This window comes from Hermetia illucens, chromosome 5, assembly GCF_905115235.1.
Source record: "Hermetia illucens chromosome 5, iHerIll2.2.curated.20191125, whole genome shotgun sequence".
Classification (NCBI taxonomy): domain Eukaryota; kingdom Metazoa; phylum Arthropoda; class Insecta; order Diptera; family Stratiomyidae; genus Hermetia; species Hermetia illucens.
In genome coordinates this window covers 116,159,324-116,175,742 of record NC_051853.1, presented here as the reverse complement: position 1 = coordinate 116,175,742, position 16,419 = coordinate 116,159,324, and the positions used below count along the sequence as shown (strand labels likewise).

The 16,419-nt window shown below is 42.3% G+C and overlaps 1 protein-coding gene across 3 annotated transcripts in view; it reads left to right on the top strand.

Annotated features, from left to right (window-relative positions):
- LOC119657837 overlaps nucleotides 1–15,824 on the top strand; it is a 177,334-nt gene extending 161,510 nt beyond the window's left edge. For 2 of the 3 annotated variants that reach the window (XM_038064959.1, XM_038064958.1), the window contains 3 exons: nucleotides 6,756–7,544; nucleotides 15,369–15,490; nucleotides 15,572–15,824. In XM_038064959.1, the coding sequence (XP_037920887.1) occupies nucleotides 6,756–7,544; nucleotides 15,369–15,490; nucleotides 15,572–15,659 (999 nt within the window). In that variant the 3' untranslated portion in view covers nucleotides 15,660–15,824. Of the gene's footprint in view, nucleotides 1–6,755; nucleotides 7,545–15,368 lie in introns of all 3 variants that reach the window. The other variant, XM_038064960.1, reaches the window with a different exon arrangement.
- Nucleotides 15,825–16,419: the final 595 nt, after the last annotated feature.

Below are 16,419 nucleotides of genomic sequence, written 5' to 3'. Positions count from 1 at the left end.
TCAGCGAATAGAGTTCATGCTAACCAGGCAGCAATATCTGTTAGTTTATATTACGAAAATGTTGATCGTAGTCTTGATATTTTTAAACGTTTGATTGACACAGTAATTTACTAAGCAAAACAAGAGCTTCCTTTTCGGGAAATAATGAAGATTCCTCATCTAACACTCTTAGTAATTTTATTGAAACTGTAAATTTTAAGTTTGCATGATCTGCTGGTTGAGTCCCATATACCATAGATTCCCCTCAAAAGAAAAATGCAGCATTTGTGGGTTTATCGAAAGAGTTCAAAATAATTTTATTTTCTCTGTAGCTAATGTTGTTCGAAATAAAATCAATTCAAAAATAAATGGAGTTCCATTCCTAGCTGTAATGGTAGATGAAACTCCAGATGTTATCGGTCGAGAACAATTGGCAATGATTTTCAGATGGGATTGTAGAGATTAGTCCGATTCTTAGGCGGATTCAACACACTATGAAAATAAATCTAACGAAGTCTGTCTTGTAAAATGAAATCAAAATGTTTTGGTAATCAAAAGTGGTTTAGTAAATCAATTTAAATTTTCTGCTGACCGGAACACAATTTCCCTGAATAGCTGGCAAATGCGTCAGGCAAATTTTCCTGGCGTGTTTTTTGACAGTTTTGTGGTTTTGCGATTGAGGAGCTATAATCGGCTATCCGAAAAATAACAGGAAATTTCATTTATCTTTCACTCCAAAATTGCAGATTTCTGATGAGACTATAACTAGGGGATTAAAAGCATTGGAAAATTGTAATATCGGTAATAAATTGATTGCACAATGTTACGATGGCACAGCATTTTTTTTTGCGGGGGTTTACGCACAAAGTGTTGGATTCCCGGTTCGGTACGTTGATGGACTACCAACCAAACACCTCCTCAACGTCAGAGAGCTAGCCTGGAACCGTTTGTCATATTACTTCGTGCTAGTCCCCGCTTTGCGAAGCCTTCAAATCAGGGAATTCCTTTCACTAAGGGGAAAGAAGAGGAGGCAGGGAACTGTCAGTTCAAGGAACCCCTTGCCATCCGGCTTCTCCACCAGTCGAGCTCTATCTTCTTAGCATAGAGAAGGACCCGAACGTAATGGGCAACACGGCTCCACACCTTTCAGCTCTCCTCGACAATGTTGTCTGGAGAGAGATCCCCTGCTGCAGTGTTATTTGCTGCTGCTTCGATTTGCTCAAAAAAGCTCATCTTTGAGTCAAGAGTCAGCCCAAGGTAATTTACCGCTGGTTTTGACTCGATTATCGACTCGCCGAACGATATGGGACGCAGGGTCGGAATTCTCTTTTTAGTCACGATGACTACTTCGGTTTTATCCAGTGCAAGGTTGAAACCATGAGCAGTCCATCCGCTTACCCATCGCATCTATATGCCGAGGTGACCGCCATCGTCCTCTGACCCTCTAGCGTTTCATAGAGCAGGGAGTGGTTCCTCAGATAGTCCCTCAATCTCCGTAAGAGATGATTCGGCACTTGGAAAGTATTGTCTAGTGTGCTTAGAATGTCTTTCCATCTTACGGAATGAAAGGCGTCAATCGTTATGAGGAGCACTACCCGTCGAATTCGGCGGCTATATGCCTCCGTTCGTCGAACGGCATCCACGACTTGCATGACAGCATCAACTGCAGAGCACTCTGTTCTAAACCCAAACTGCCGGGCAGATAAATCTCTCGTATCGCTTCAGCATGTCTACTTCTGATGAGCTGTTCGAGCCCTTGCCAGCAGTGTCAAGCACACATAGCGGGCGGTATGAAAACGGCAACTCGGGGTCGCCTTTCCGTTTGTTGATCAGCGCAAGCCTCGCCATCTTCCAATGAGCAGGGAAAATGCCCTCTTTCAGGCAAGCGTTGGATGTATCGAGTAGTAGGACTAGCTGGTGTTGGAATACCAGTTTGTACATCTCTGCTGGAATACCATCGGGTCCTGGCGCCTTCTTGCTTTTATAGAGAGGACTTCCTGTTCCAACTTTTTTATAGAGAAAAGTGGACAGTCCTCCGCGCTCTCCGCGCCGACGTCATCATCCCATACGAGGTGGGCAGGGAATAATGCCCCTACAATGCGGTCCATCTACTCGGCCTTAAGTGAACAGGGTTTCCGCAAACCCCGATTTTTCGGGTTACCAGTTTGTAACCGAGTCCTCACGGGCCCCATTCACCTCGTCATCCAGATCCTGCCACCAGCGAGCTTTGCTCTTGTTTATTGCACTGTGAAGCCTCCTTTTGGCTGATTTGTACTCCGTCGCTATGGTACATGCCCCTCCCGGTCGCTTAGATGTTATGTTAAGCGGCGGAGCCTGTGACACTCCTTCTGCAGCTCTGCGATTTCTACCGTCCACCAATAAATGGAAGGCTTGCCACGTCTCGATGCCTTCCTGGACATGGAGGCTCCGCAGGCCATCGTTATTAAGTTCATACTTGAATTTACGACTGTGTCGGCTGCAGCGCCACCGCCTCACATAGACTCTAGCCCGGGCTGTGAAAGTATTCCAGACGTAACCTTCGCGTCGGAATCACTGGTGTCGCTGATGGACGGGTGGCGAGCTCTGGAAGATTTCTCGGCAAGCGACCATCAATACATTGCCTTCGAAGTGGTGGACACAAACTCTTGGTGTGCGCCACCCCTGCGCTCTTTTTGTGCATGGAACGTTGCAAAAGTGAACGCCGGGAGATTTGTCGAAATTCTTGGATCAGGTCGTGCTCCAGCGCGGCCCCGGCGCATATACTATATACCTACATACACATACTTCTGTTTGGAGTAACTGATATTCATATACAAATGACTAAAAAACTAAAACAAGAAAATTCTTTGCGACCCCATTCATACAGTGAGCGCAATTTCTATAGGCACACCCAATTTTTTTCAATTTTGAGATGAAATTCATGTTAAAACAAAATATTATATTCAAAGTAAAGTGGACACATTTATTTTAAATTATAATACAAACAAAAAGTAACGAAATAAATATTATTCTTAAAAAAATTAACAAAAAATAGCATTTCAGTGCGCAATTTCCATAGGTGCACTTTCATTGTAACACTTTTACCAATCGAATAAAAGACATCAATCAAACTTTAGTATTTTGTTTTTGCACCATTATTTCTTATTATTTGAAATATTCTGTTTGGCATTGAATTAATAAGGGTTTTTAGTACATTATCATCGATTTCCCCCCAGCACTCTAATATTTTCTTTTTTAATTCAGCGACTGAGCTAAACTGCCGCCCATTTGCATAAACCCTTCTGGATAGTATTCCCCAAAGGTTTTCGATTGGGTTTATGTCGGGACTACGGGAGGGCCACTCCATTATTTTTATGTTTTTAGAATCTAGGTAAGATTTTGTGAATCGGGAAGCATGGACGGCGGCGTTATCTTGTTGGAAAATAAAATCTATGTTAGTTTTCTCGTCTAAATATGGGACAAGAATAACCTCTAACAAATCGGTGAAATAAATGTCTGAGTTCATTTTTGTGGGTACTATCCCAAGACGAAGTTTTCCATGATAGGAGAAAGCACCCCAAATCATTAAACTTCCACCACCAAAGTTTCTGCTCATACGCGGAGGGTTATCTTTTCGTAGGTCGTGCCAGTAACAACTAAACCCATCGGGGCCATCTAAATTGAATTTCTTTTCATCAGAAAAGATAACTGTTTTCCATTCATCTTCCCAGTTCATATGTTTCCGTGCAAAATCTAACCGGGCGGTTTTATGGCACTGTGTTAGGTGCGGAGCTTTCGCGGGTTTCTTGTATTTTAAATTGATATCGGCCTGCAAAATTTACTGAACACCCCTCTTTTTGATGGGAAGATTCAGCTTGGAAACAATTTCAGCCGGACTTAATTTATTTTTCGTCGCTTCATCCTTAATTTGTGTGATGAGCCTGTTTCCAACTTTTTTGTTTCCTTTCGGGTGCTTTCGGGCGGCGTATTTTTCCCCTAATTTGAAAAAATTTCGGATAACATTTAATGATCTGCCGATTTCCTTTGCTATAGCTCGCATACTGCATCCCAGATTCTGCATAGTGGCTGCTTTTACTCGTTCTGTTTCAGTTAATACTTTTCCACGTGGCATGCTGTTGTTGCTATATAAAACAATAATATAAGACTATGGATTTTAACCTATATAACATTAAACAATACTATTACTAATAACACACCGTTTTTTGTACGAAAAGCCCCCTCTAAACAACACACTATAATTTTTTTTTTCGTATGCACTTATAGAAATTGCGCAGTTGAAAACGGATTTTCACCATAAAAACATAGAAATTAGCACAACTAATCAGCTGATCACATTGCAAATGTCAAAACGCCTTCCCAGCAAACCCGAGAACAGATATTAATGCAAGTGGTCATGATACAGCAAGCGTTCTTTGTGCCTTCCTTGAAAATTATTAAAAATGCCATAGCACCTATAGAAATTGCGCTCACTGTATGAACTCACTGTCTGTCTGTCCGTCCGTCACACGCAATTTTCTCGGAGACGGTTATAGCGATTGACACCAAATTTAATAGAAAGGTGGGAACTGTGAACGCTGACGCATACAGTGAGTTACATCCTTTTATGTAGAATTTAAGGGGGGTGCCCCATACATGCAAAAGGGAGGTGTAAATTATTTTTTCATCAAATATAGTCACGTGGGGTATCAAATTAAAGGTCTCTGTTAGTACTTTTCTAAGCCGGTTTTAGTTTTTACTTTCGTTGGAAAAGTGGGGAGTACGGGGGGTTGAAAGTGATCATTTGTTTAAGAGGGCTATATTCTCAGAAACTACTCAACCGAAAAATCTGAAAAAATCAGGAGGCTGCCACTATATGGTGCCTAGGCTCCGAAATACCTTCCATACCGATATCTGTTCAAATAAAGTTAATAATAGTATTATACTATAATTTTTAGTAGTTGGCTGCAAAACCCCCCCGTTGTAGCGAAATTTTGCAGTGATGTGAAGAGAAAATAAATATAGAGCAAGTTTGGTAGAAATCGCACTATTACTAACAGTGTTATAATACGTCAAAGTTGTTGGTTCTTTGAAAATTCAAGACTATGAATGTCAATATCATCCGAAAGTGGATACTTTCACATAATATATGCATATATTACGTGCTACGCGCTAAGAAATACTCAAAACCTTTCGTACCTGAAGCGTCCAGCTTCCGGTCTCCCGACTTGTTTTAATTTTAAAACGTGCTGAAGGTAATTAACATAGTTTATTATTGAGTTAATGTGTTGTTAGAAAACAATTGTTCGAGACACTGAAGCCTTTTATCGTTAAAGTGATACAAAAAGGCCTCAGTCAGAGGATAGTTGCAAAGGAACGCACCGTTTCGCAGTCCGATCCGGAAACAGGAACCCTTTTGCAAGGAAGAAAGATAGTGGAATCCGAGGAAATCAATCAATCCTACCCAGGACCGTCTGTTTGCCCATATTATGTGTAATGATCCGTCCAAAGTAGCGTCCTCATGTCGCAGATTAGGTCGATAACTCGTGGAAATTGAGAATCGCGACAAGTATAAATATTTTACGGTGGACAATTAAGTTTTTTTTTTGTATTACTTATGTTACATTATGTTTTTGTATGTCTAGACATGCAAAACTGATTGATTTTCGACCCACTCGAAAGTAATTCACATCGCAAAAACTGTCTCTGAGAAATCATTACCAAAAAGAACAGGGAACGTAATTTTACAAAAACAACTGGGCGAGCCCTGCAATGGATCTGACTTTTTGGTTTGTTGACTCTATTCTTCACGGTTGTCGTGCATTACTGCGAAACGATATTATTAATGAGCTTTTAATTCCCATACTACTTGGATTAAGGTTTTTAGTAAAAAAAAACCCATTTCAAATAGGTGAGCAGGTTTTTTTTCGCAAAAATAATGACGAAATCGACAAGAATGAAAGTGGTTACTTTATGATGACGATGGCGTCATGCGTGTCTTCGAATGGAATAAATTCTCGTAGAATACAAAACGTTTACCTTTTATAACATTGTTAGGAATAGTTAGATTGCCTTCAAACTTTCCAGATGTCTTTACAACCTAAGGGTAATTAATAAGGGTAATGACTTCCGCAAATTGGACACATAAGAGAGTTTCATCATCCACAAGATATGGGAGGAAAAAAGAATTAACAGTGATTTAGGAAGGAAAAATAAAATTTGTCTTTTTTTTCAAGACCTGTTGCATTTTTTGGGGCACACAGAAAAAAGGTCTGTTTAAAGTACTAGTACAGATCTGTTTCAAGTACTAATGCTGCCATTTCAGTTGATACCCCACTTGACCATATTTTGTGGGCAAAAATCTTATACTCCCCTCTCACATAAAAGTTGAGCGTTGATGAAAAGGAATTTAACAAGAGCTTCAGTCGTTTCCGAGCAAATCGGGTATGATAAACAAACAGACAGACACACGGACAAACAGACTAACTCCCGGGCGTTGAATCTGTATCCAATAATAGCTCGGTTCTGCGCTCATAAAATCTAAAGGAACACGAATTTCGTTTTGAAATTTTTGCATCGTATTTTGAGATAGCTATGGTAAGTTACCGATCTTTGCAATAAAAATTCTGAACCTGAAAATCTCCTAATGTGGTTTCCCGCTTAAGTGTGTTACCTCTCATCCCCACCGTATCTTGTCTCTAAATAGAATAAAAATGTTTATATGGGCATAATTTCAGAATTTTCGTAAATTAAGTTCTTTTTAAAAAAAATTGTTAATCATAATATTTCCCGTTTTTCAGATTTCATCAGAATGGGTCCTCACTACTGAATCCTGCTTTCAGGGGCAGCCTAAAGCGACATGGCTGGCAATCTTCGGTGCTGTTCGCCTGTCATCTCAAGCCCCATGGACACAAAGAAGGCGAATTATTGGTTTAGTCAAAAGTCCAGTTGAAGGATCTACAGCTGCACTTATTCGACTTGAAACTCCCGTTGAATTTTCCGATTTCATACGACCGGTATGTTTGCCGGACGAAGCAACCCGAAGAATTCAATCTCAAAGTGATAATAATATTAGATCTTCTCCAAACAAAGTCCCCATGCCACAAAGACTGGAATCTGAAACAAATTTGACAGAATTTTCAACTTCCACCATTAAAAAAATTAAACCGAAAGAAACAGATGAGTTCTTCACCTTACCAATTTTGAATGGTAAAAGCGAATTTATTCAACATTCAAGAACAGGTAGATTGGTGAACCCCAAAAATACGGGCGATATTCGTATGATGCCGAAACCGGAAGCTGTCAATCAATTTATTTCATATCCGCTTCCAAACAATACCCCGCAGACAGAGTATTTTGCTAAACAATCAGCGAATATGAATAGTCAGTCATTGCCTATGAGTTATATCACCCCACGACCAAGAGAGCAAGTTTGGACAAATTGTAATACCCTTGGCTGGTCTCGCCAACGAGATCATCTTCAGAGAGTACAGCTAAAAATTGGTGATATGGCCCATTGTGAAAACATATCGATAGCAACAGTCAACAGTATATGCACTGAGTCTACGTTTCAGCAAAATGATTGTACGGTAAGTAAGGATATGTTTATATAGATAATTAAAGTTATCAGACAGCACCTGTTTAGTGCTTTTGATGTATAGAACTAACTTAGTACCACTTACAGAAGTGTATTTACCAATTTAATTTATATATTTTATGGACCCCAAAGACATTCTCCGTATGTCTCAGCAGGATAACTTTGAAACATTATCTTGCAAGGGTGAACTTTCCAAAGACTAGAATAATCCGCGGTAGATCTAGCGTGATCCACCATGATCCTTTGCCATGCTGCCAAAGTGGCTTACACTACATGGAATAGCAACTCTTATGTATAATAATATGTGCCCTGGGAGTTTTTGTCACGAATATACATAATTTGTAAACCTGTTATGAGTTGTATATAAGGGTGCAAAAACACTTCGATTACGCTACTCCCAGGGTAGAGGTGAAGCAGCTTCTGATGAGATGTCTTTTCTAGACGAAATCATCATCTATTTTTGTATCAATTTGGGTTCTAGCTCAGAACAGAGGGGTTCGTAAATCAGAAACAGAAAAAGAAAAATTCTTTCCAATTGATCCGGACTCAGGACTCCTTCATACAAACTTAATTTGTGGCATATTTACTGTCATGTTTTAATCAACGAATTCTTAAGTATCTGCCGCATACAATCTATTTGCCCCTTTTTAAGGTCTTGTGTAAAACAAAAAAAAAGTAAAAAAAAATTACTTTACAATTGGCATGTGTCGGAAATGGGTGCAATCGCATCGTTGATGCATTGTTTTCAATTCAGGTGAACATATGTCACGTGTAGCTGATGTGGGTGAATATCGATGTTTGTAACTCGCTCGATGGTGTGTAGCCGACTATCTCAAACAATGAACGCGACCCTGCGGTAATGGGGATAAGGATATTAGGTTGGTTCATTGGCGTACACACCTTGGTCACATCCCAAGTGAGGACTCCAGGATTCATATGCGCTTGCGAGGAAGGTATCCTCGTTGGTATGCACATGTAATTCGCACTGGTGAGAACTCCTTTGCTGAGATTGCTTTATACATCGAAGTCGATGGGAAATATGTAATAGACCGGCGGAAACAAGGATGGTTTGTTTGAGACGATGAATGAATTGAGTTCCGATATCACTCACGGGCCTCGCGGTGTGCACGCAAGGCATTTTGTTTGATGTTTGCGTCGAACCGTGAGGATATGCCAGTTCGCGTTGTGAATTAAACATTGCGGCGAAATGTCAAATCAGCTAAGAACAAACAGAATATTCGATTAAATCACATTGCAAACAATTACACAAAGTATTGCCCAAATATTAGGTTGTTGCAAATGAAATGGCCGTTTTGGTACTAAAATTTCAAACGACTGTAAAGCTTACAAAAATTTATTTATTTAGTCAATTCAAAGCACTTCTCCCAGCGAGATTCAAGAGCATGTATGCCAGTTTCGTAGAAGTCCAACTGTCGGGGGTTGATAAATTCGACGAAGGCAATTTTGACAGCCTCTTCATTCCTAAATTGTTTTTCCGCCAAAAAATGATCCAAATGTTTAAAAAAGTGGTAGTCGATTGGCGATCGGTCCGGTGAATATGGTGGATGGGGCAGAGTTTTATACTGCAATTCGTTCAACTTTTGAACCGTTGTTCTGGAAACATGAGGTCGTGCATTGTCGTGAAGGAGTATCACACCATCTCTGTTGGCTAATCTCGGCCGTTGAATACTGAATTTTTGGTGCATCTCCTCGAGTTGGGCACATTATTTCTGTGCATTTATCGTTTCTCCAGGTGCCCAAAAAGAATAGTGGAAAACTCCGGCTGTAGACCACCAAACAGTCCCCATTACCTTCTTCGAATGGAGGCTCGGTTTCGGCATATGCTTCGGTGGCTCATCAGCATCTAGCCATTGTGTTGATCGGCGACAATTGTCGTATAATATCCACTTTTCATCACATGTCACTATTCTGTGCAGATTGCTTCTGTTGCAGGAGAGAAAAGAACTGCAAATTTCCTTTCGAAGGGCCATGTTTTGCTCCGTAAGGGCATGCGGAACCCAATTGTCGAGTTTTTTCACTTTACAAGTTGTTGCAAGTGCCGGGAAACTGTCGAATTGTGTACGCCCAGTTTCTCTGCAATGTCTCTCACAGACTGACGTCTGTCGGATCCGACTAGCAAACGTAGCCCGTCGTTGTCAATCGATGATCCTGGATGTCTACGTGGCTCACTTTGAAGGTTTACGTCGCCTGACCGGAATTTTTCGAACCACCGCCGTGTGATTCGTTCGCTTACCGTATCAGCTCCAAATGCGCTGTTAATGTTCCTGGTCACCTCCACTGCTTTTTGACCGAGTTTGAGCTCATACAGAAAAAGTATACGTTCTTGGCTCTTTTCCATCCTTTTCTTCCTTTTGTTGACTGTTTTCGGTGATCAAAACTGAAATGACTCCTTGAAACTGAAATGACTCCTTGATTGAATGTAGAAGCGTTTATACTTCATTATCCGACACCAACGCCAACTGGTGGTGGTTTGATACAGGAAAATCGCAACTAACTTCACTCGATTACCAAATCGGCCATTTCATGTGCAACAACCTAATAATTACCAAAATCCAGTTTTGACAAATAAACGCTCACATGTCAAAGGGAACGACTTTGATCGCGTTCGTCGTCCGCGCACACTCGCGGCATATGCATATATGGGGCGAGGTATACATTGATGTGGAATTCAGATATATATACAGATGGAAAATCTTAGAAAGACACGTCCGCCGCCCGAACGGCGGAACTACAGCGGGCGCGTATGGGATTCACACCCACTAAAAACCACCCCCGTCTCTCTAGCCCCAGCCCCGCGGGACCAGCATTGGGGTATTACTTCGCGGGGTAGGTTTGCTCTTAGGCACTCATCCTTCTCCTATTTGCAGCTTTTCTCCTTCTTTGTTCCTTCAGCAACTCGTCCTGCATTTGGATGATTGCGGAGCCAACCGCAAGCCACTTCTCCTCGGACTCCAGTATCTCAGTAACCAAGCTCTCCGGGGTCCCGCTCCTGCCCAACACCTGGTTTAAGCTCCTTCTCTGCATCGCAAATCGTGGGCAGTGAAACATCACATGCTCTGGATCCTCCGGTGTGCCATCGCATCTGGGACAGTTCGGAAAATCATCCAACCCAAAGCGGTGCAGATATTGCCTGTAGCAACCACCGTGTCCCGTGAGGAACTGGGTAATGTGGTAGTTGGTCTCCCCATCTTTTCGCTCAAGCCACACCCTAATGTTGGGAATGAGCCTGTGCGTCCACCGACCTTTCGTAGACTCGTCCCATCTGCGTTGCCAGAGATCAAGCGACTTTGACCTTCCCGCATTTCTACACTGTGCATGCCCCTCCATACGTCTTGCATTGTACAGAACACTCATTTCTTTGGCCAGAATGTCAACCGGGATCATGCCTGCCACCACCAATACTGCCTCATCTGATGTGGTTCTAAAAGCACTGCAAACCCTCAAAGTCATCCGCCGGTAAACCGAGTTCACCTGCTTCCGTCTCTGAGAGTTTGCAAGCGCCTCTGCCCACACAGGCGATGAGTAGAGCAGGATGGAGCGTACCACTCCGGCTAGCACCAACCTCCGGCAATGTTTCGATCCACCAATATTTGGCAACATTTTTGCAAGTGCCGTGGTGGCACTGGCTGCCTTTTGGCATGCATACTCTAGGTGTTCCCTAAAACTCAATTTTGTGTCAATTATTACCCCCAGGTATTTGATAGCCCGCTTTGATACGACCGTGTGTCCACCGACCTCCACTTTCACAGTGTTATTTTTCCTGCGTTTCGTTATTAAGACCGCTTCCGTTTTCGCGTCCGCCAAGGTCAGCCCGGCCTTTTCTAGCCAGGACCTTACCGCTCTCACTATTTCCCTTACGTAAACCTCCACATGTTCTGGGTGTTTTGCTGCAACAACCACAGCTAGGTCATCAGCAAAGCCGCCAATCGTAGTCCCCTCTGGGACGGGAATAGCAAGCACCCCATTATACATGATATTCCACAACAGGGGACTAAGTACCGATCCCTGTGGTACCCCGGCTGTGACAATGTACTTTTTGGGACCCTCATCCGTCCCGTACCAGAGAGTCCTCTCTGAGAGGTAGTTTTCCACCAAATTCGCTAAGTATCGGGGACACCTATGTCAGCCAACGCCCGTTTAATTCTATTCCAGTTGGCCGAGTTGAATGCGTTTTTGACATCCAACGCCACCACGGCACAGCAGCCGCCAGAAATCAGCGCACCTTTTGCCAGGTTTACCACCATGCCAATTGCGTCCAACGTAGAGTGGGCACGTCGGAAACCAAACTGGCGTTCCGACAAATCATTGCTGACTTCGAAGATGGGCAGGAGTCTGTTGTAGATGACTCTCTCCATCATCTTCCCCATTGTATCCAACAGGCAGATAGGACGATACGACGCTGGGTTTCCAGGTGGTTTGCCAGGCTTCGGAAGCAACACCAACTTTTGCTGTTTCTATTGGGCAGGGAATATTCCTTCTTTTAGGCACACCCCGAAGGTGTTGGCGAAAAGTTCGGGCCTAGTTTTCACTGCCAGTTTCAAAGCTCGGTTGGGGATGCCATCCAAACTTGGGGCCTTGTTGTCACCGAACCTACCACATATTTCCCGCAGCTCCTCCACAGTTACAGACGGTATTATGCCGTCATTTAACTGGACAAAAATTTGCCTTCCCCTATTTTCGTGGTGAGGGAACAGAACGGTAACAATCTGTTTCAGGAGGCGCGGACAGGTCGCCTGGGGTGATTTCCGCAGCCTTTTCATCACCACTCTGTAAGCCTCGCCCCAAGGGTTTATGTCGGCATGGTCGCACAGCTATTTGAAGCAGTTCTTTCTGCTCCTCCGAATCATCCTTTAGGCGGCCACGCAATTGCTTGTGTGCCTCCTCTCGACCGTCGTCACCGGGTTTTCCCATGAGCCTCTGGCAAAGCCTCCTTGCCCGAAAACATGCGGCTCGCAAACTTGCGACTTCGTTGTTCCACCAGTAGTTGGGTTGCCTACTGGGAAGCAATCGCCTTCTGGGCATAGTAGCATCGCATGCTTCCGTCATCCATCGAGTGATCTGGGTGGCTTTCTCTCCAGCCGTACCATTTAGGGATATGTCGGATTTGAGCACCGCGGAGAACGTGTCCCCCTCGAAAGCTTTCACTGTCCAGCCAAGCATACCACCCGGCATTCTGCGAAAACTCTTTTTCGAGCTCGATCCGTCCTTGATCTCTATGCAGATTGCCTGGTGGTCGCTGTGAGTATAGTCCTCACTGACATGTCAAGCGATTCTACTGGCTAAAGTGGCACTCACGTATGTCAGGTCCACTATATACCCCAGGCTCCTTCCCCGGAAAGTATACAAAGACCCAACATTCGCCAGTACCATGTCCTGCTCCGCGAATGGTTCGAGGAGAACATGTCCCCTGACATTAGTTATCCGGCTGCCCCATTCAAGAGCCCACGCATTGAAATCGCCTCCTATTATGATCGGCCAACGTCCTCTTGCATCCAAAACAAGAACAGCAAGCATCCGCTCATACTCGACGAGTGTAGCGCTGGGTGGAGCATAGCAGCTGTAGATGTGGATGCCCTTCACCTTCGCTCTGATGAAGCCCTCCTCCGGGTGCTCCATTATTTCCTGGAAGGCTTGTTCTCCACAAGTCCACAGCTCTGCTTGGCCCGTTTGGTCTTTGACCCAAACGCTACCACCGTGGTTTCGGTATGGTTCACTTAGTATGGCCACATCGATGTTTTTCTCGCGGATGGTTTGCGCGAGTAGATCCTGCGCCGCCTCGCAATGGTTGAGGTTGATTTGTATCAACATCATCTGCGATTTGTGCTAAGGGCTCTCCTGTATTCCGGGCACCTGCTGCTGCCCGCAATGTGCCGATGGTCCACACCCTCCTTTCCTTTGCACAGTAGACAATTTGGGTCAGCTCCGCAGTCCTTGCTGATATGGCCTTCCACTCCGCATCTCCTGCATTGCTTTGACCTGTCATTTGGGCTAGTACATGCCTTTGCAATGTGACCAAAGCCAAGGCATTTAAAGTACCGTTTTAACGCCACCTGTTCCCTAAGGCGACACATAACCCAGCCTATTCTCACTGTCCCTGCTGCTAACAGTTTGAGTGCGTTCTCCACTGGTAGGCTGATGATGGCGGTTTGGGTTCCCCTATAGGATTTCCTTAACGTGTTCACCACTGACTCTTGTAGTCTGGCAAGATCGAACTGTTTCTCCAACGCTTCGCGAACCTCCTCCTTCGTCGTGATTTCATCTATATGCTTGCAGATTATAGTGATCTCCGGTCTGCTAGCTCTTATGTCGGCTTCCTGCCCTAAAGTCTTCCCGATTTGGCTTAAGAATTTGTCCGCGGTTACATCCTTGGATTTCTTAAGTTCCAACATAAGATCTCCCTTCTGGGACCGTCTAATGCGGCTGACGCTGTCTCCCAAATTGTTGAGTTCGGGGTCTGCCTTCACTTTCCTGAGACATATACATATAGTATAATATGTACGTTCTTAGTAGATGGTGATATTCAACTTTGATGGATTCAAATATAAAAATGCATATGTGTCCACACAAAACGCTACGATTGTCGTTTAGACGTGCAAATATAGACGTTCAGTTTAGACGTGCAAATATAAATGTATGCTGTAAATGGTAGTATTCACTGTTCGGTTGTTTAGGATGCATGCATTATAAAAATTATGTCTTCAATATGTATAGCTTTGAATTAGGAAATTTAGGGAAGAATATTTCAAATTTTGAGCTATGTATGTACAAGGGGGAAAACCTTCACCCAAAGTTCCGCACTTAGGAAATCACTTTCAAACCGGAAATATCTATTATAGTTTCCGGTTTCCGGACTTATTCAAATTTGATCAGCATGTGGGGTGCTTTCGAACGTAACTGCAATCCCGCTACTTCTGTGAGAGTTTCCATTCAAATTTGAGACAGTCTCAGAATTAACCAAGGTACTCGATACGAAAGAACGACCGTGCTTTATAATTGACGTAGTACCTAGCTGGATTGAAATACTCACGATAAACAACAAGAAACAATCGGGAATGATTTTAACCAGACATGGAGGCTATAAAACATTCAAGTAGAACTAGAGGTCATTTTAGCGACAGAATTAGTTTTTCGGGAATATGCTCGATTTGAGGACTTGGCCACACATTGAGATGCAGACAGATTCCATAGTTTCTCCTCGAGTTTGGAAAGTCTTGTCCGGAGACAGATAACTACCGAGCTCTGTTTTCATTTAGTATCGACTTCAATTAAACAGCGTTTGGTCTCTACAGTATTGAACCGCAGTCGCCGGATATTAATTTCAACCCATCTTTTGTGCGGTCACCTCATAGTACGTACAGAAGAAAGGGAATCGGGAGATTTTTTACTATATATGTATGCTCATAGTACGTACGGGAGAAAGGGAATCGGGAGATTTTTTACTATATATGGAAATACTTCGTGACAATAACAAAAATGTCAAACATTTGACCCGGGATCCATATCCATGTGAAGCTAGGTGCTCAAATTGATATAAAACGTACATTTGCTTTGCATTTTTCGTTTTAAATAGCCAACATTTTAAAGTGCGCTAAAATAAATAATAATAATTGTGGATGTAAAGAACTGAAGTGCCATTCACTTTCAATTTTGCTTAAAGCTTAAAACTTGGACTATATACGGAAATAATGCGGTCTCCATGCATCCAACTCTTAAAACTAAACAGAACTGAAATTTAATTTTTAATCTAAAATCTCATGCTTACGGAAAATTAATTATGTGTATATTTTTTTTGCAGGGAGAAGAATATGCCGGAACTCCGGTGCAGTGTTTACTTCCAAATACAAATCAGTGGGCTTTGGTAGGAGTAGCTTCATGGCGAATAGCATGTGCTCCAACTGGTTTGGAAAGACCCCGAATGTACGATAAAATTTCATCGAATTCAGCCTGGATTCGGGATACCATTAATTCTGTATAATTTAAATTATTTTTATAGTATAGGGTTTACAGGCGCGAGAGTGATAGAAGAGTGTGTGAAGTGATTGTTATAATTCTGAATGTCGTTCCCGTGATTGTACATTTTTATTAGTTTGTATTGCTTAAAGCCAACCTTCTATTTGAAATTTTAGATCTTTAGTAAGCTAATTTTAATTTATTATTTTCTTCCTTCATTGCATTAGATATAGGTTTCTAACGTTGACCTATATATTATATTTATGTTTCGAATATTTTGGTAATAAATGCCTAAAACTAATGTTCTTTTATGTATGTCTAACAGCTTTCTGCTCATTTCAATTGAGATCAATCGAGTTGGTAGATATTTCCATCTCCCTTAATTTTAACCGTGTATTATCATCTCTATATTTGTGTAAAGCAGAAACTTTTTATAATCTGCTTACTGGTTGTTTGTCCATCGGTTTGTCTCTCTGTTAAACATCATTTTTTCCGAAAACGATTATATTGCTTACTCTGTATTCTCACATATGTAGTGAATGGCATCTTTTTGCAACGAATGCAGTAAGGGAGGGAATGGTGTAAGGTGGGTGGGAATCGATTATGTTATAAGTCAGGCTTAAATTTAGGATCCATTCACAAAAAATACCTAATTGAAAGATCTGAAAAAAGTGATGATTCCCCTGTATGATATCTAGACACTAAAACTAAAAGATTTAAATAAAGTTAATAAATAGATAGTATATAACAATCTTCCCCATAAAAAAATATGCGATAATACACCTCACGACCTTACTCATAGGCCTATCCGAAATAAAATTGTGACAGTAAACGACGCAGGCTTCAATATAGTAAAAATGGAAGGGAAAACGAAATTCAAATTAGTAAATAGAATC